Source organism: Juglans microcarpa x Juglans regia, chromosome 1D (assembly GCF_004785595.1).
Source record: "Juglans microcarpa x Juglans regia isolate MS1-56 chromosome 1D, Jm3101_v1.0, whole genome shotgun sequence".
Taxonomy (NCBI): domain Eukaryota; kingdom Viridiplantae; phylum Streptophyta; class Magnoliopsida; order Fagales; family Juglandaceae; genus Juglans; species Juglans microcarpa x Juglans regia.
Window position 1 is genome coordinate 15,021,563 of NC_054594.1, and position 21,776 is coordinate 15,043,338.

The 21,776-nt window shown below is 36.8% G+C and overlaps 1 protein-coding gene across 1 annotated transcript; it reads right to left on the bottom strand.

The window, feature by feature from the left end:
• Positions 1-394: 394 nt before the first annotated feature.
• On the bottom strand, positions 395-15,190 carry LOC121266346 (F-box/kelch-repeat protein At1g51550). The gene is made up of 3 exons (XM_041170152.1): positions 15,056-15,190; positions 14,511-15,023; positions 395-1,652 (listed from the first exon to the last, which is right to left on the bottom strand). Exons 2-3 carry the CDS (start codon positions 14,965-14,967, stop codon positions 682-684), a joined length of 1,428 nt encoding a protein of 475 aa, XP_041026086.1. The 5' UTR covers positions 14,968-15,023; positions 15,056-15,190; the 3' UTR covers positions 395-681.
• Between the last annotated feature and the right edge of the window lie 6,586 nt (positions 15,191-21,776).

Here is a 21,776-nt window from a genome sequence, read left to right on the forward strand (position 1 = left end):
GCATGCCAGAACTGTGGTAAACTTCATTTTGGAAAATGTTTGCTTGGAACCAATACTTGTTTCAAGTGTGGGAAGGTGGGTCATATGGCTCAAAAATTCAATTCCCATTAAATTTATCTTAAGGGAAAACTTTTGTATCTCAATATAGACATGAATCTCATTTTGAAGATCATTGTTCCCACAATGCTAAATATGGATTATCCTTGAGATAATGACCCAATAGGATCTTCTCCTTGAATACCTCAAAATAACTTTCATGTCACACTTGAGTTGACTTGGTTGCAGGATTGCAAGATCAATGCAGTTCTTGCGTGGATATTGCACGATTTTCATTGGGACATTAATTCTTTGTTAGACTTTTACTATCTTTTAATACCATAATATTTTCAGCAGGTAATCAATTGAAATATGTACAATTATACATATAGTCAAGACGTTTCTCAAGTAGTTCAAGGGGACAAGGTGCTACATCATGCCAAAGGAAACATTAATCGGTAAAAACTCTTGCCTGTTCAGTGTACGTCTAACCTCGTATATATCCTCCTCATCCTCTACCAGATTTCTACATAGACAGACAAATAACCATTTATGTAGACAATATGAATTCAACAAAAACAGAGACAGACAACAGCTACAAGATATACAAGATTATCCTCCTAAACACCTATTATACCCTTTAAATTAGAGCTGCAGCACTAGTTCCACAAGAAAAAGCTCTCCATCAAACGTCAGCCCAGATGATCCAACAGGCTGAAGAAAGCCATCAATCATTCCACCAAACACATACAAATAACGCCCAGAAGGATCTGCACAGGCACGATGAAATGATCGACTGTTGGGTTTATAACCAATTGCCTGAAACCTTTTCCACATTTTTGCCAATAAACCCCTAGAGTTTAGTGTGGTTGGCTGCACATTAATGGATGGGATTGCACTAATATCTAACACCCAGAAGTCATCTTTTCTGTGTCTGTATGAATCTTCACCTCCATATATTAGCAATCGGCCTCCCAAAATCGGTGTAGCTGAGTGACCAACTCGTGGGAGGGAAACTCCTTCAGGTATATTTGGTAATTCATATGGTATTTGTACCCATTTCAGACAAGTCTCAGGCATATCCAAGATCCAAACATCATTCAGTACCTCATAGCCCAATCCTCTTCCTCCAAATAAAACTATCCTGGTTCCCCCAATGCAGGTCAATGTGTGTCCTGAACGAGCTGGAGGTGACGGATAAGTCAAAATCTCACGCCATACTCCATAGCAAAGATTTTCTGATAGTTCTAGAACCCATGTGTCGCCCAGTCTGAGCCCATTCAACCCTATTCCTCCATGGATAAGCATCAACCTATCATCAATGGAACATGCAGCATGGGCGCCACGAGGGGCTGGTGCAACAGACTGAACATCTAGCAGCCTCCATGATAATGTAATACCCAAGGTCTCATGGCATGTAACTTGTCCAACCCATATATCATTTTGACGGTCCCCATGGTCATTAATTCCTCCGAACAGAACCAGACAATCACCCATTACAACGCACGTATGCCCAAATCTACCACTTGGAATGCCTGAATTAACCTTCTGCCATTGTAGCATCTTCTGAAAATCTTTACCAATATAGGACACCCATGTGTCATCAAGATGTCTTCCTAGAAGAAACATAAGTAAATATAAGAGAAAAAAAAGTGACATATTGCATCTAAAAAATATCAAGAGGCTATATAGTTCGGTCAGTCATTGAAGTTCTGCTGTATAATAATTGGGATTCAAAGGTAAGATAATCACAGACATCTAGTCTAATACTCCTCACTTTCTTGCCAGGACAAGAATATATATGAAATAAAGCAGGGAAAAAATTATATCAATTCCATATTGAAGACTTTAGCTTGACAAAGAGAATTACACATGAAGGTGACTAATTTAACAGAAAAACGAAAAATGACAGAAGCCTACAATGCAGTTACTATGACCTTCAATTTCATTGTCGTTCACGACTTTTGGCAGATGGAGATCAAAATAGAGAGGCTCATTTGGATAATTACAGCATTTAAATCACGAGCAAAAGGTTTTGAATAGAACCTGAAAATATATGCCAAAAATAACAAAAATACAACAAATCGATTATGTACTGACCCTGTGGTTTGTTTATAGGTATGTACTCACCCTATGCTTTTATCATGGTTAAACAGTAATGGTTATGGCAAAAGTAAAGTGCGACTCTTCCGTTGGCCTAAAAGACATAAGTTTCTTTAGATATGGCTATTCCATTGGCTGAACTACATACGTAAAGGAGCAAATCTTCCAGCATCTGATAGCCTGACATGCAGTTCCTTCTATTTGTCAGGACTCAGGACACAGGTTAAACAATGATAACATAGACACCTTACACAGTGACAATTCTTAGAGTGATGAATTTTGATAAAGCAATTACAGAAATCAGATAAACCCTCTACTTATGAAGAAGTAATTTCATCCAGAACACGAGAAATATAATATGTTAACAAAATGGTTGAATTGGGGGGGGGGGGGGTGGATTTGGAGGCATGGGAACCATGCGTGAGGTGATGAACTTTTGGGCTTGAATGTTTTTCGGCCTCAGCTGGCTCAATTCATGCATTCTCATTACAGGTACTAGAGTGATGGGGAAGAGAGAAGGTGCAAGTAGATCAATATAATTTTTCGCTTATAAAACTCATGCGTTATCAATAGGTCAACCCTCAACTATTTCTTATGTCTTCAACCTGTGTAGAGATGACTTTTAAGGAGAGTTAATACACCTCATGTAAATTAGAATTATTAAAACAAACCTATAAACAAATTCTTTGATGAGAGCTTATGAACAATAATAGATTTGTAATGGAGTAAGCTTGTGTTCAAGAATTATTTCTCAATTTTTAAGCGAATATACATGCCCAAAAAGATCAACATAGAACATCATGTTGATGTTACACAATTGAGTGAATGCATTGCCAAGAAAGAGAAGCTATTTGGTTTTACTATTCCATAGGAGAAAAGGAAAAAAGAACTCGGGGAAGAATACACTATTTTTTTTCAAAAAATAAAGCCCAAGTGTTTTTTTGTAGGAAAGAAAATTTTATTAATACAAATGAAATAGATAATGCCCATGTACACAAGAAGTACACAAAATAAAACACCTATATACAGTCCAAGAAGACGAAAATGACAACAGAAAATCATGAGCAAAAGCTCCGTTAATCACTAAAGCAGAAAACCAAAGCAATAGAGAGTGCACAAAAAAGTTGCGAAGTTTCTCCAAAGTACGCTCCTTATCATTGAAACATCTTTCATTCATTTCCATCCAAATACACCACATAATACACAAATGAACCATCTTCCAAACTGCATCCACTTGAGAGCAACCATGAAGCCCATTCCAATACACAAGAAGATCGACCACTCTCAAAGGCATCACTCAAGCCAAACCGGTTCTACAAAAAATCCCACCCCACAATGCCCTTACCAGCTCAATGCAAAAGTAAACGATCCACAGATTTTTCATGCTTCTTACACATGAAACACCAATCAATAACAATAAGACCACGCTTCCTCAAATTGTCCATAACAATAAGAGAGGCGGTCCATATGAAAAAAGCAAACTTGGAAGGCATGTGAGATCTCCAAATACACTTCCAAGGAAAAGGAGGACTATTCTGAAATGTCAACAGCTTATAATAGGGTATTTGCTAGGAATACCCTCCCTTATTTGACTATCTAAACATTCATTAGCAACAAGCACAAAATCAAGGATTTGTCTCCCTTGAACAAAGGCATTTTGGGGCGTAGAGACAATTTGCTCCAAATCCATACTCATGATTAGCAAATACCTTTGAAATTATCTTGTAAACTGGACTCACAAAACTAAGAGGACAAAAATCCTTTAACTCTGAAGCCCCAAGTTTCTTAGGAATGAGAGCAATGAAAGTAGCATTGAGTGATTTTTCAAACTTTTTAAAAGAAAAGAACTCATGAAAAACTTGCATCACATCATCTTTCACAATATCCCAACAAACTTGGAAAAAAGCCATTAAAAATCCATCCTGACCAAGAGCTTTATCTTTAACCATCCTGCTAACCACCTAAAAAAATCTCATATTCATCAAAAGGCATTTCCAACCAACTCGCACTATGAGGATCAAGAAAGTTAAAAGCCAAACCATCAAGATTAGGCATCCAAGTAGCAGATTCGGTGAGAGGTATGATCCTGAATCTATGTTGAAGAAGAAATCACACAATTTTCGGAATGAAGCATCTCAATAGCACTGCTACGCTGATGTGAGTTAGTCATTCTATGAAAAACTTTACTGCATATATCTTTCAACCAAAGAGCCCTTGGTTTTGCCGCAAGAAATCTTCTCCATCAACAACACCCTCTTAAGATCAACCACCACTGATTTTTTCCTCGACAAACCCTCTTCAGAAGGAACCCCGTTCTCCTTCCCAACCTCTAAGTCATGCAACTGCATAAGGGAATTTTTCTGGCTGTCAAGATTCCCAAAAAATTCTGCATTCCACTTCTTTAAATCGAACTTCAAGGCTTTGAGCTTACCAGCAAGAATAAAATTGGGAAAACCTGTGAATTGATAAGAAGACCACCAGCTCCTAACCTTATCAGCAAAGTCATCAGCTCCTAACCTCATGTTTTCAAACTTAAAATACCTCCAACCCCCACGAATACCAACACAATCCAGCAAATAGGGAAATGATCTGGACACATGCAAGACAGTCCCTTTCGACACAGCTCCGAGTAATGAACTTCCAAGAAGGAGAAATAAGAAATCTATCCAATCTCGACAGCTGGACCAAGTGGATACACTCCCCCACAAGGCAAAGATCCAAGAGATCCAAATCAAAGATAAACTCTGAAAAATCCTTCATCGCCGAAGAAATGTTAGTTTCTCCCAATAGCTCACTCAGGAACCGAGTAATGTTGAAATCCTTGCTCATGCACCATGACACATCCCAGAGATAATACAAACCCGTCAATTCCTCCCACAAAAGTCACTTTTCCCTATCCGAATTTGGACCATAATGCCCACATAGGCCCATTCCTACCCATCCTCAACATTTTTAAAATAAAAGGCTATATAAAAATTCTCAATACACTCTTCCATTGACTCCACCACTCTAGTGTTCCACATCAAAAGAACACCTCCTAAAACTCCCATAGACACCAGATAAGCCCAACCCACAAAAGAACACCCCCACAAACTATGAATTATACATTTATCAATAAAGCGCAACTTCGTTTCTTGTAGACAAACAATATTAACCTTCCAACTACACAGTAAGGACTTGATACGAACATGCTTGTTTGGGTCATTAAGCTCCCTAACATTCCAAGAAAGAATCTTAGGCTTCATAAGAAAAATGAGACCCCCTCCCTTTCAATCTGTCTCGCCCCCATTCCTCACCTTAATGTCATAATTAATGGAGCATTTTAATCTTCTTAATTACCTTTCTTTCTTAGATGCTGGTTTCAAGGTCAGGGAATGTCCAGATTTGATAGCAATTAGAAGAGCCTTGAATTGCTCTTCAAAACCATCATAAGAGATCCCAACACTGGATTGAATGACCTCAACCTGTTTTAGAACCCAATCCGAAACAATGCTTGACAAGGAGGAAGTGTACATAAAGGGATCGGATCAACCTCATTCCCTTCAGAATAGTCCCCATTGCATAGGACCATTAGTAAATTCTAGGCATCCAAAACCCCCCTAGAAGGACAGCCTGTTGCAACACTTGGTATTTAACAACTCCTGTGGGAAAGCCCCTTTGTTCATCCCCGTTTGCTAAAGAACTTCAACAGGAAACAAAGGCTGAACAACCAATGGAACAGACTCCATAAAATGCATACTCTTCACATATGGAACCAAAGGCAATAATGAGTTAGCTTCCTTCCCAACCACCGCCATCCATAAATCATTCCATAGCAAAAACACCCCTCCTTTGCTTTCAGGGGACAATTCCGGCTCTAGCATGTCATTGGAGAGGTAACTGGACGCCAGCGATGAAGTCTGTGCTGGCCGAGACGACGACGCAACAATGATTGGTGCCGTAGTGGAGGATGAAGGGACCAAAATGCCCAAGACAGACCTAGTACATGTCTTCACCCTCTGTGACGACCCCAATCTCGGCTTGGGATGGAACAGAGACTTTGAGTGTCAGGGCATGCAACACAAGGTTACATACCCCCGTTCATGACAATTAATATGCAATGCATCCTAATATGCAACTAGCAGTATATAATAATCGTAGCGGAAATAAGGGTGATAAAAATAATTGATGCCAGAATGAACTAAACATCCCAATGATTTATAAATAATAAATAGGTACTTCCTCACTTAAGAGGTCCACTTGAGTTCAACAAAACGTGGGAGATAGAATCTCCATAAAATAGAATCTACATAGTCAAACTAACTCTCGCATTTGCTCTATAGAGCCGTTGCTACGAAAGTTCAAATTAAGTCCAGTCTCTTCTCCCGATCAGGCTCCTCCTTAACCATCTGAAGCCAGCGATTCATCCTGCTCGTCGTATGCTGGGCCTAACACAAGTTCTACCATTTCAGAAGGAATGGTAGTGAGTCCACAAGAGTGAGATTTACTTGAAATCTCACTATAGCCCCAAACTTTCACTAAAGTCCAAATTTCACAAACCTCATATTTTCTATGTTCTAAATCCATATATGAACTTAGAAATTCAAAAATCATACAACTACTATGTAAAAACCATCCAACTCGTGGCATGCAACTTGGTGACCATTTTGTGATTTCAAACCTATAGCTTCTATGCATGCATGTGTGATCAATTTCCATCAAATATAATTCATAAATCTGACTTTTAAACATGTTTATAACTTAGAAAAATGCCACATGAGTTAATCCCAACACTTAGGCATTGAATAATACCAAATCATCCAAAAACCTCAAACCATGTGTATGCATGTTGTTTTTGGCTTCTCTTTGTCAATGCAAGTTTTAAAGCCTCAAGAAATCATGCATTTCAATGCCTAACATGATGATAATTGGTTCCTAAAGGTTCATAAGGCCATCCTTGATAAATAGGACATGATATGCCAAGATCATTCTCATAAAAATACAAACCGAATGCTTTAGATGATCAACACAAAATATGAATTTATAAACCTATCATGACATGCTATTTTCCTCAAATTAAACCCTTCAATAAATCTCCCAAGACATTAGTAAAACATATAAGATCATATCAAGACATGTCATGGCTAAAATTTCATCCCAAAACAATTTATTCAATCAAAACTCCAAATCTGAACCGATATGCAACACCTTGCGTAAAACCTTTTATAAATCAATCAAATCCTCATTCTCATACCATATATCAAATCCTAACATGTTAATCTAACACCCAACAAGAGATCAGGCAAGATTACTTACCAAAAGTTGTGGCCCTTGAGCTCTCAAAACTTAACTCACTCCAAAAACCTCAGTCAAGCTACTCGGTTTCTCACCTTTCTCACACTAAAAGTGTATAGCTCTCAAGAACACCAAGAGAATGCTTGAGGGAGTTGTGTGAGGAAGTGCGGAGTGAAGGGGGGTATTTATAGGACTCAATGGAAGGTGAGAGGCAAGGAGGGGCATTGGTATTGGTTGAAGGGAAGTGTTGTGAGTGGTGGAGGTGGGAGGAGGAGTGTTGAGTGCATTTTTCAGATTTTTCATGGCTTGGTCAGCTGAATAGTGACTTAAATCTTCATGATTAAAACTTGGAAAGGAGGTAGAAGAAGGCCATAGGTACAGTGGACTGCATTGTAAGGAAAATAAAACAAAAAAATCAAAAGAGAAATACACAATGGAGGCCAATGGTTTGGGTTCCAAGTTTTGTCCAGATTTTGATCACCTTTTGTCCTATCTCCTTCGTTTGAATTGGGGGGATTACGACCATCATTTCAAGGCTTTACAGGTGAGGAAGAGAGGCATGAGTGGCTGCCAAGTGATCATACTTGGGCAGAAAAAGAAAGGGACGAAAAGGGTGATGGTTCAGCCAAGTGGTTTCAAGTGTGCCTCTCTTTGTTCTAATCGGTTGGGCTGCCTTGGGGAGGTAATTTGTCAAGCAAGCACTTGATTGCTTTGAAGCACTTCCAAGGGACAAAAAGACAAGGGTAGCGGTGTGGGGAAGTGAGGTAAATAGGTGCAGAAATTCTTTGAAGAAGCAAGGTGCATCCGGTTTGAAATAAACTACGCTTCCTAGGGGAGTAGTTGGGTTTTTGGCTTTTGTTTCTTGGAACTATTTTGCCGCTTGCTAGGTCTGATTCTAGGATGACATTACGAGGATCTAAGGGTTAGAAATCCTCTAGAAAATTGGTTGAAGGGGCATGGGTTTGGGGCTGGTTTGTTGAAGGGTCACTTGGTTTGCTTCAAGTGAGCCGATTGGTGGTTTGGATGGCATTGACATGCCTTTGGTTCCAATTGACATGGGTAGAGTTAAGCCTAACCTTCTAGGGTTGTTTAAGAGTGATGCAAAATAATTATAAAATCCAAAAATTTCAGATCATAGTTATGAAGAAAATAATTTAAAGAAAACTATGCAAAAATCATGATGGTTAGATTACCATTCATGTGTGAGATTAATAGTACTTCTTAACTCAAGTTAGAAGCTTAACCATGGTTGGGAGGAAACCCTAGGGGCGTGTGGTTCATCGTGGCTTTAAGGGAAACCATGGTATGGTGTATGTGGGTCCCATTTGGAAGAATGAAATAAAAGACAAGGCTTTGGGCTTCATGGGTTGGCTTTGGATGGGCCATTTGTGCAAGCCTTGGGTGTGGGCTTTGGAGTGGGCCATTTTATGGACCTTATGTCCAGATTTATAAGGCCTACCTTTGGCCTCAAAGGCCCACTAGGTTGGGTCCTAATCTTAGGTCTTTCTTAGATTGGGCCAAAGGCCTTCACTCTTTACCAAGTTAGGCGTCCATTACATTGGGCAAAATGTCTTGTGTCCTTCATGAAAGGTCTAGAGTCTTATATTTCCCAAGTTGTGCCTAAGGCTTTTAATGTCTATCCTTAGCCCATCCCATCTTAGTAAACTAGGGCCCTTACTAAACCACTCTTGGGCTTCTCTGAATCCATCCAATATTTAACCCATTTGCCTAGCCCATCAATATGCCATGTGTCATTCTTCCATTGGCCTTTTGGCATTTATCCACAAAATTAATAGAACACTAAAAATTCTCCAAAATAATATTACTAAATCAATCAAGCTCCAAAATTTCCTCTTCCTCAAAATCAATATTGCACTAGAATCTTCTAATACTTCTACTAAATCCAAAGTATACAGTCCTTTTTGCCAACCCAAGTATCCAAAAATGTTCTTATTCTCAAATAGCCCAACTCCTAATTAACTAGGATTAAGGCTACTAAGGTTAAGGCCTAAGGAGCTTTTTAGGTGGGCTGTTACACACTCCAAACAAGTTGCGGGCTTTTAACCAAGCCCAGCCCGTTTTCCTTCTTTTTGCCCTTCATTACTTTGTCCGACTTTGAGCCCAAAAAGCTATCCAGCCCATCAACAACAGCAGCCTTCTGCTTACCTAAAATGCTAGCCTCTAAATCTGCACGGCCCATAGACGAGCCCAAGCCCAATTCCGCCCAACGTAACATGGATTCAACCTTCTCCTTCATGTCCAATAAAACACCCCGCATGGCCAACAACGAAAACCCTTCCATATCCCCTCTCGAGCCTCCCTTAGGAAACCAACCGTCATCCTTGGGGATATGAAACGATTGCAAATCCGGCTGCACCACCTCCCCACCGGCCACCCCACAAGCATCCCGTTGACCCTTCGAGCTACCATGAGCCACACCAAATTTGGAGGCGAATTCTTCAAGACCTCCACAAAAGACCCCTTCATTCCCGAAACAACATGGCCAAGAGGAAAAGCCCTCTAAGATGCTTTGTTCTTCACACCCGAAACAGAGGAAAGGGTAACAACCTCTCTAAGCATTGCTGCAAACCGCCTCCAACCCTCACCCTTCAATCCTTCCGGAGTAATGATGAAACCACACCTTACCTCTTCCCCGTATACACAGACAACCAGCCATACTTGTTATGGCATAGCTAGGCCAACAAAACCTGATTCCCATTTGTTCGAGTCTTGTAAAACTCTGAAGAGCCAGCCGGCACACCGCAAGCACCCACCACAGTGGCCAACCAGTCCACAACAGAGACATCAACAGTGATGGACTTGGTGACCTTGCGACTTCTCTCTATAATCTGCCACCACTGATCATTCTCATGTTGAAAAATAAAAAATCATAGAGTCGATTAGTAGCTTCCGACTTGAACTCATCGTGAAAGAAAAAACCAGAACCAAAATATAGGTGGAAGAAGATTATGCTGGTCTCTGCTTCATTCTAACAAATTAAGGAAAGGCAAACAATGCCTTCAATAGTCCAGCAAATAAGTATAAAAACCAAAAAGAAAAGCCTAAGCCCTATTTACATTTTTCTCGTGTCAGGCATTATTTGTGCAGTAGCTCAATGATCACAATATATTAGGTACCATAGTCCATAAAACATTACAGATGAGGAGGGTCTCTCTCTCTCACAGGGGATGGAGTTCTCTACAAGGTCACAATGAACATGATGCTTACATATCTTTTTTTTTTTTATCGGTAATGATGCTTACATATCTAAGTAGCTACTTCTGTATCTGCTGGCAATCCAATACATCCAGGTAAAGAAAAAATTAAAATGAGGTGTATTGTTAGTTTAGTTAAGACATAGTGATGACAGATGAATGGGATATGTGACGAGAAAATAAGAACATCTAGAAGCAGGGTAAAGCCAAAGTTTGGCTGCCAAAGCACAAGATGGGTCATAGACTAGCAGAGCACACCAAACCTACAGAACCCAAGCAAGAAACACCAAGCTATTTCGGATATTCTTATGTTGCTTTTATCACAAATTAAGATGACTACCCTTTCCATCTTAGGAATTAGTCAGTGGAAACTCAACTATTTCTAGTAACACAAACATATGAAATTCCTTTCTTCTTCACCACTCTCTTCCTGCTACCTCATGAATTCGTAAATATTTTGTGGTGTATGATGGTATTAGTTTTGTTTTTTTTTTTAAGATTGTGAAAGCCAATGTAGCAACACATTAAACCATTCTATGAGGATGAAATAGGTACCAATGACATGATAGAGTTAATGGAACAACCCAAGGAAAGCTGAAGCAACATCTGGGCTTATAATCTAAAAGGAATAGCAAAGGTTACAGCTGGATCTTTTTATAATCATTATAAAGCCCAATTCCACCTAGTAAGGAACTGATGTGGAACTTGACACTCAATGCATCTTTATAACACTCGCTCACCTCTACCATACTTCTCACACTCAGTGCGGGACTACTTGGGTAGTTACAATTAACCTAGCTCAACAAGTGAAAAAGTAAACATCAGCAACTAACATTTACAGGATTGCAAGATCTTAACAAAAGATGGAGCACATGATAATCTGGAGCACATTATCTTTATTAAAATAAGGATACCTGTATGGATTCAAAATAAATGGAATGAATTTTAACTGAAAAATCATCGTAATATCTGCATATCCACAATGGCGAGCGAAATGTCCCCAGGTTGATGGCAATTAAAAGAGTTGAAGTGTTTAAGATTGCTGTAGGCTCGCCAAAGTAATATAATCAAAATCATGGAAACCACAAGCCTGGGCATGCACAGGCAGGACAAATAGTTTCCAGAATTCTTCAGAATAAAATGTATTTTAGGGTAAATAGAAGCGTAAAATGAAAGGCACGTAGAAAACTCATCTTCATCATTTGAAACAACTCCATCGCCTCACTATTCCCATAATTAACCCTAAAAATTAGATAGTCACATAAAACAAACACGCCTGAGATATCTACATTCCCTAATCTAAACTCGTCGTGATTGTCTTGTTATGGTGAATCATGAATAAGCTAAATCTTTGCTCCTTGGCAGAGCTTATATTTACCAAAGGCATTAGGTCCATTCACATTACAATTCAGCATTTCTCAATAATTATTTTCATTGAACTCATATAGACATTGTTTCACACTTGTAACAAATGGTGGAAACTTAAGAGGAAAAAGAGTGGAATTTTTTTTTTTTAACACCCGAAGTTACATCGCTTGAGGAGAAGAGCATTATCCTATTGTTGTAATTAGAAGCAGAGCTTGCAGTTTAACCAGCTAGTACTAGTTCAAAATGTATAAGATATAAGTAATGCTAGATAAGTCTCAGGATGTGCAAGTCCTGCGCACTCATTTTGAAAAAAAGTGAAGTTTACCATTCAAAAATTATTTTTTCATGTGGGTCCCAAATTTACTCATTTTTTTCGAAAGGAGTGCCCGAGGTTTGCACACCCTAAGACTGCAAATATCATTTCTCGTAAAATATATGAGTGAATGATCCCATTCCACCATATGTAATAGTTTTTACAGCAAAGCGAGTAGATGCGACTTTTTAATTTTTTTCCCTTAGCCAAATAAGGTTTCACGGTAAGATTAATATCCTTCAGAAGGTCAAAGCTAAGGTGATAATTGTACTAACAAAATGGGGACACACTATGGAAGGCACTATAATACATAAGAGAATCTTGAGAATGGACAAAGCCAGCAAGAAGCAAGACCATCAAGATAATTTATATTATAGAGTAAATGCAAAGATCCTGATTCCAAAAGAAGCAAAATGATCGGTACCAACCTAGCAATTTAAGCAAAAGCCTGTGATGCTACAATTTACTGGAGAAGAGGGGTGGACCTAATCATCATTTTTATGCAAAGGGTGCAAAGACTATTCCTGCTGGTAGATATTCTTATCATCTGTGCAATAGGACGGCAACACACTTTGACAAAACCAAAGACAAAATAGTAATAATATATAAACAACAACAACAACAACAACAACAACAAGATAAATACAATCAGAAGTCCAAAGCATCATAATGTTCTTCTTTCAATAAGTAACCATCCTATTGCCGCTTTCATTAAGTGCAATGTTTCTTGTTGAAACTTAGGCAAGACAATTGCTGAAAATAAGGGACTGAATTCAGTCATCAATGAAATTTCAATGTGCAAACCGGAAGCAACATATCATCAATCCTTTATTCGTTTCTTCTTCTTTTTCTTTGCTTATGGGACAACGCTTCAAAGCTAGGCAAGGAAATACTAAGGCATCATAGTGATCCCTTCACGTTACTCATGCAATTTGGGAACTCATCACTAAATAACCCTAAAAGAGAATTGGGGAAAATGTTGTAAAAAGGGTTTTCCTCAAGAAAGGAAATGAATCTGATTAGCTCCACTGAAGGCTTTGTGATTTTTTTTTATAATGAGCAAGTGATTATATCTTTGACAAATTTTGGAAATGAAGCTCTGAACATTCTCCATATCTGGATCAATGTCTGGCCTCAATGTGACAAGCATTCAAATTGGTGCAAGATTTCGTTGTTTATTGATTGCTTTTTGATCTCCTCGAATAAGATAGTACCCAGTATAGTTATTCCCAACGAGTTCAACAAGAAAAAAAACTAACAACCCCTCCAGCTAAAATAATCGAGCCATTGCCTTCTACATTTAGCTTTAATCTTTTTCTTGGTGGTCTTTGCTGGAGCTGCTACTGGGTACCCATTGATAGATGCCAATCAACAGAAGGGCAGTCTCTTTCTTCATGGGCTTTATAGGCTTGTAAAACCAAATAGTCTTTAAAAAAACAAAAAAACAAAATAGTCTGAATTGTATATGACATAAACAAGAAAGAGGTGAGCTTATCCACATAATTGGAATATAGAGTTTCTAGTCATGGTTTCAATCCTCCCATCAAATAAGTGGAAGATTCATCAACAGATTACTCTGCCATAATATGATGTGCTTCCATTACGAAGTAGTTTTGTTGGTTGGTTAATTGGTCACATTTTCTTCATGAAATAAGTTGGATTGGTATTAATATGTAAATTCTCTGACTGCGCCTCGTAAAAAGAACTAGCAGGTTGATGGATCATTATAGTGATTACATAACAAATAAATATATAAATAACGTAGGAGACATATCTATTTTCTCATGAGAATCAATAGACTTGGCACTTTCTATCTTTCAATTTGCCTCTAACCATCAAATGAAACAGAATGAATTGAGAATTTATTTTCTAAATAAATAATTGTCTTGAAAATAGCACTCCCCCCAACCCCCCCCCCCCCCCCCCCCCCCCCCCCCCCCCCCCCCCCCCCCCCCCCCAAACCACCACAAGCAGAAAACAATATTGATGCCTTTCCTCTTTGTTATTTTGTATCTCATGAAATCACTATTATCAATGTTGTCGAGTTATATTTAAAGCGACATGAACGGAAATTTTAAACACGGAAACCATAGTAAATTCGTCAACGAAAACTTATTAAAGATATTTAGAAGCACATGTGAAATAATCATTAGAAGAAGTGCTATTAAGACCAGAGATGGGGTATCATCAAAGATACTGACCTCCTTCACAGCCGCCACCAAACAAGACCAGACAGTCGGAAACAAAGTTGAGGGAGTGCGATGCTCTGGGGCGTGGGAGCACCAATTCACCATCCGTATAAGTTAGATTAATGCACGAAACAGACTCAAGACGAGAGACTTGCTTGTACAGCCTCATCCATGGTAGCTGCTGCTGCTGAGAATGGAGATTGGAAGACTTGAGAGCATCAACAGACTTGGGGCCCCAGTCCCTCCGGCATATGGATTCCCAAAGAGAGTCCGAGAATACAAGAGCCCTGAATCTCTTGCATGTCATGGCAAATGAAAGAATCGAATCGATAGGTAGGAGCAACAGAATTGTGATGATGTGGTCCTGGGCTATGTTGGTTATTGGAGATCCATTGCTGTTGCTGTTTCCAGCTCCGCCGCCGCCGCCGCCGGCGTTACTGGTTCCTGCCATGGAATAACCTGCGTTCATTCTTTAGTGTGTGTGTCGGGGATATATGGCTCTGGTTCTTGGGGTAACTGAGCTAAATGAATTTGTATTGGGCAGAAGCAAATCCTAATATCATTTGACGTTATAGAAAAGGGTAAATTGTTGTTGCTTTCGATTGATTGCTGGTTCAAGAAAACGGTAAAATTCTCGTCCGGGAAAGAGACAGGCAGGAGTGCCCATTTCTTTTGTCTTATGCATGAAATCATAATGACTTTTCATGGCTCTGGTTCTGTCATGTACTGTTGCTTGTCGTCTTTATTGTTAACTTCCAATTTCATGGGCCATTGCTCTAGAAAAGATGTTTCATGCCTGCAGGGCTGTAAAATTAACAATGCTTGAATTTAACTCCATTAAATTTAAAATCAACTCGAGTAGAATATTAAATGTATCATTCATAAATATAGAATTAGACTCAATTATTAAACCATACAAATTTATATAAAATTCAACCGGCTCGAACAATGTTTCATTCAACTTTGTTTATAAACATTGTTCGAGCCGGTTGAATTTTATATAAATTTGTATTATATTTATATATATAATAGCCAAAAGTTATATAAGTTATATATGTATTCTTAATTATGTATATAGAATTATAGTGACTTAGGCCTCGTTTATTTTTATAATTATTCATTTCAATTCATCTCATTTTATCTGTGAAAACAAACGAGATTTATAGTTATAGTTCACTACATATACTATAAATTTAATTTATAATATTAGTATATCATATTGATATATTTATCCTATTCTTATCAAATATTAAATTGTCATATAAAAATTTATGCTTATAGGCTATAGGCTATAGTCATAACTTATTAACTTATAACTTATCACTAATGATTTTATCATTCTATGAAGTACTATTGAAGACTTTATAATATTGTTATTAATCTATCATTATTAAAGACTTATCACTTGTAATTCTATCATGATACATTCTATAAAGTTATATCTTACTTATGATTCTATCATTCAATAAAGTACTATTAATAACTTATCACTAGCTATTAATCTTATTACTTTATATATGATTAACCACTAGACTCTAGTAATATTGTATTCCTAAGATTATATAAACTATAGTAATATTCATATTTAGTGTTAATATCTATTATTATTAATTAATAAGCTCATACTAGTTGACTACTAGACTACTAGTGTCTATTGGGTAGTGAGTCTAGTGACTAGTAGTAGTAGTAGTCTAGTATTAATTGTTACATGATACGTATGCATTATAACTACAAGCATAAATAATATTATTATTTGCTGCAAATATAAGACTATTGGGTATCAATATTTAAGTATCAATATACTCATTTTGTAGTTAATATACGGTATTAGTATAATAGTATTATTATATTATACTAATTAATATAACTATAATATTATATTATGAGTACTAAATGATAATATTTGATAAAATATAATGTTAGAAAATTTTATATAATTAAATACTATAAATAAATATAGTTTTTTTTTTTTTTTTTACAACACTAGTTGCTAGTTTTATGAATTATAGTATATAACAATTAACATGTATTATAATTTATAGACTATATATATATATATTTTTTGAAATAGAATATAGTAGTATTAGTATATTATTTAATTTTGTAGTTACTTAACTTACTTTGGTCCTGTGGAGTTACTGAGGGCCTGAGGCCTTTGGATCAAACAATCTATATTGTGAGCCATTGATTCCATACCATAAAGCTAGAATTACAAACTTACACGATGCTTAGTCTTACGTCGTTTCACTCTCAAGTCTCATTGTCTCATACTTTGACTCACTCCTTCAGACCTTCTCTCACAGCTATTGAGAAACCCTAGCCTCATATGCTTACGCCGGTTACCTCCTATTCGATTTGCATAGAATCGAGGGTTGAATCAAGGCCTTCATTCTCGAAGGCTTGTAGCCGGGGATTCTCGAGGGGTTGAGAGTGATACTAGCTACAATTGTGAGAAATCCTAGCAGATGTAGCCGGCGGTCGTATTTTTGGAGAGCCATGGCTGTAATCTTAGTCTTTGAGATCGTAGTCGGGCCGCGATAAATAGGTCATTAAATGCGTGCATTTATGAATCCCATCCAACTGAATCCTTGATTCTGTGGTTTGGGGTTCTCTAGTTCGTCGATTAGTCTGTTTATAAGTCGATTACTCCGGTTATTTTCCTGTTTCTAAGCATTTGGTTGGAAACTTGGTAGATTTGGAGCCACTTAGCTAGTTATCAACTTAGTTGAGCATTTTCGAGAATTCATTCTGGTTCTCTTCTAACTCTTTGTAAATTGTAATATTATTACATTGTAAATCTAGATCTAATTATCTAAATATGCCGAAATCCTAAGTGGTAAGTGGTGTGACACTATTCCGCCATACATCACAAGTCGTCTATGCATGCTTCTGTGACTGTCTATCACTTTATAAGTTTATGTTTTATTTATTTTTTATTTTGTAATGGCAGAATATGCCCTGTTAGGCTATTAACTCTTTTCCTATATTGATTTTTCTATTATTTACAAATATATGTTTCAAGCTTTATATTTCATATTTGACAATTGTGGAAAAAACCCTCTGAAGAGCTTGCCTACAGATTTGTGTTTGAAGCAAAATTTTCAGTCCACTGAGTTTAACTTATTCCCCCTCCTATATGGTACTATGTTATATTTATTTACTATAGATTTTCAATTTTTCATTTGCTTTTCTAAATTGTCTAGGGTTATTTGTGTATATTGTTGATTGGAGCAGTGTGGAGATTTGGTTTTGGCTTTATGTTCTTGCTCTAAATATTTAAAGATGCTTTATTTTAAATGTTTTGGTTGATTAATCTTATCATACATGGTTCTTGCTTAATGCTTTATGTTCTTGCTTGAAGTATTTAATGATGCTTTTTTGTTAATGTTTTGGTTGATTAATCTGATCCTACTTGATTCTTACTTTAAGTATTTAAAGATGCTTTATTTAACATGTCTTGGTTGATTAATCTTATCCAATATGTTCTATATTTATATTCTTGCTTCAAGTATTTAAATATGCTTTCTTGAACTTATTTTGGTTGATTATAAATTATCTTATCTGGTTTTTGTTTTATGTTCTTACCTTAACTATTTAATTATGCTTTCTTTAACATGTTTTAGTTGATTAATCTGATCTTGTTTGGTTCTTACTTTATATTCTTGCTTTAAGTGTTTAAAGATGCTTTATTTAACATGTATTGGTTGACTATAAATTATCTTATCTTTTAAATGTTTATGTTCTTGCTGAAAGTATGAAATGGTACTTTCTTTAACATGTTTTAGTTGATAAATCTTATCTAATCTATTATATGTTTATGTTCTTGCCTCAAGTATGAAATTGTGCTTATTTAACATGTTTTGGTTGATAAATCTTATACTGTTCTATGTTTATGTTCTTACTTCAAGTCTGAAATGGTGCTGTGTTTAATATGTTTTGGTTAATAAATCTTATCCAATTTATTTTATGTTTATGTTCTTGCTTCAAGTAAGAAATGGTGATGTGTTTAACATGTTTTGGTCGATAAAGTTTATCCAATCTGTTCTATGTTTATATTGTTGAGATGTCTTGCTTCTTGAGACAAATCAAGCCACCAAGGCAACACTGTATACTGAAACCGTTCGAGTAAAAATTGTTTGACTTTAACATCTTTTAGTTTATTAATATAACTTGTATGGTTGTGACATTCCTAGATTCCACTTGGGATCGGTTGGACTCTGAAACGTTGGGTGATGTAACACAAGGTTACTTACTCCTGTTCATGACGAATAAAGATGCAATGCATGAATCTACTAATCGCATAGGTTTTAGTCCGTCAACATAGTCAGTGTTATCACTCACTATGATGCTAGAAGTGTGATTTTAATTATTTGAGGTAGTTGGAAGTGTTAGAATACATTATGGTCTGCGCCATTAAACTTAATTGATCATTTAGGATTTTATGGCGCAATAAGTTCATTTTCATATTTTCGAACGAAACGTATGTTCGAAACTGTGAAATTATTTTTAGGGGCACTTCGGGGTTACATTTCGGTAAACGATTTTCATTGTATGTTAATGTGAATATTTATGACTTTTCAGTACTAAGTTTATTATGTACTTTTTTGGAGTGAATAGTAACCTTGATAACTGCACCAAGTGCAGTGTTTTCAAAATCACAGTGTGGAATGTCAAAATTAGGTTAGAGGAGTTTTATTTGGACACTTGGTAAGATCTTAGCCCCACATAATGAGTATTAGACACTTGGCACCATGAGGAACATTTGATGGACATTCCACATTGTGATTTTGAAAATGCTGCATTTGGTTCTACTATCGAGTTACTATTCACTTTGGAAAAGTAAAAAATAAACTTTGCACTAAAAGATCCAAAAAAAATATACTAACCTAGTAGTGCAATTCGTTTATCAAAATTCAACTCCGAAGTGTCTCAAAAACATCAAAATGCATTTTTGAACATACGTTTCATCCGAAAACTATAATGGATTTATTGCACCATAAAATCCTAAATATTCCTTCGAGTCTAATGGCTTATACCATATCACATTCTGAAACTTCTAACTAATTCAAATAAATAAACATTGCATGTTTGGCACATAGTGAGTGACAATATTGACTATGCTGACAGACTAAAACATATGCAATTGGTCGATTTGTAAGTTTTCACGAGATTTTTAAAACCTAAAGAACATTTGAATTTCTAGAGGGTTGTTACACTTGGGCCCACGTCTTGGGTAGTGTATAGACTTAACAAATGGGTTGGGCTGGTTAGAACAATCCAAATATCACTTTGGTTTGTTCGTATTTTCATGAGTCGAGTATTTAAATAAATACTAATGGGCCTTGTCTCAAATTTTAAAATAATCCAACTCGTCACATAAATTTTTCGGGCCAATTACCAAATTAAAATATTTCAGTTCGTCCTTAAAATATTAAATGATTTTAACTTAATTATCTAGTCCAATAAAATTCATATTTTACCAAAATAAATTTTGGACCCATAGTCTATTCAAAGTTTCTTGTTAAATCTCGAGTGATTTATCATACATATTAAACTAAAAAAATTTTATAGCATGCAGACTAAACTTGAGTTTGGTACGGGGCCTGGATGTTAGAGCTAGAGTCTCTATAGCGAGCAAACGTAGCGGGCAAACCCAATAGGCAACTAATTATTCTAGGTAGCGCAGTGGAGTAGCTACGGTGCAGTGGTGCAATCGTGAATGGCAATCCGAGCGAATTGCATGTGGGGACTTTAAGCTGGATTCTCAACTGGACGATGATGATGGGTACGTGAGGATTTCTCATTGTAGCACTTAGTGTGGAGTTGGGCAGGCTGGACGTGGTGGCAATTGCAGTGTCGCTGTGGAGGTGTATGGCAGTTGAGAGTGCTTTGTTTTGGTATCATAAAACAGGGGATTGTTGTGGCTCATGTTTGGCACCTGACAAAGGATTGTGGTAGTCTCACAATGGTGAAATCATGGTGGTTAGTTCTCGTCTAGCTGAGGGAGGTGGAATTTTGGAGTGTTGTGGCTAAACCTGGCGAAGTGCGGCAGCTTGCATGGTGCAGGTATGATGGCTCAAGTCACGTGCTTCTCGGTGGTGGGTGCGTGGACCAAATTGCCTTGCTCGGCTATCATTTCCAATGTTGCATTGGGGGCTGCGATGCTTGTATGTCTCGGTAAACAGGTGGTTTATGATGGATTTGTAATTCTAAAGGGTATGATCACCAAACGGTGTATTCTTTAGAATGACACCCTTTCCATGGTGATGTTTCCATGGGGGTGATGGTTGATAAAGTGTCAAAAGACACAACCTTTTAATTTAGTTAAAAGATTGTGTCACTTGTTAATGGTCATGCCCTTTGCCAACCATTGCATTACCAATAGTTGCCAATCAGTCTCATGGCCTATAAATAGGGGACATTGGTGCACATTGAAAGCACTCTATTTCCTTTGTACATCACCAACTTGTGGGCCAAATACCCTCACGGGAGTGTCACCATATTGTCGAGATTCTCGCAAAAAATTATTTGAAAATGGAGAAATATCAAGCAAAGTTCGTGGGAATGCTTTAACGAGACATCACTTCCATTATTCTCCTTATTTAAAATATAATAGAAGGATTTCGAGGCTGCTATCTTGGATTAATTCCAAGGATTATTATTAATATTAAGTTTGTAATAATTTTAATTTTTTCATAGTTGAACTATTGTATTTAGTTTATTCACAATAGACCACATTTATTATTTATACATTCTTTTTATTGTTAATTTTTAAGGTTTATTATTTATGATACCGAAGAAAAGTATTGATCTATTGGGGATAGAAAAATTGAATAGAAGAAATTTTGGGCCTGAAAAAGGCATAAAACGTTTCTTCTAACCCATGAAAAGACCTAATACACATTAACAATACCAAAGCCATTAGAAAATGTAGAAAATGGGCTGAATGGAAGTGGGAGCAGCAAACCAAGTGAAGATAAATGGGAAGAATACAATGCATGGGCAAAAGCTTTAATTTTACATTGTATAAATGATCATATCATTCCTATCTTTGAAGACTATGAAACTGCTAAAGAAATTATGGATGCAGTTAAGACAAAATATGGTTTAAGGTCGGATACTTATATACATTTATTATTGAATAAGTATAACCGAACTTATATAAAAGAAAATGATGACATTGGTGATCATGTACTTCAAATGAAATTGATTGCAAAATAATTATATGATGTTGGTCATCCTCTCACTGATAAAATGCAAGTTACAACTATATTAAAT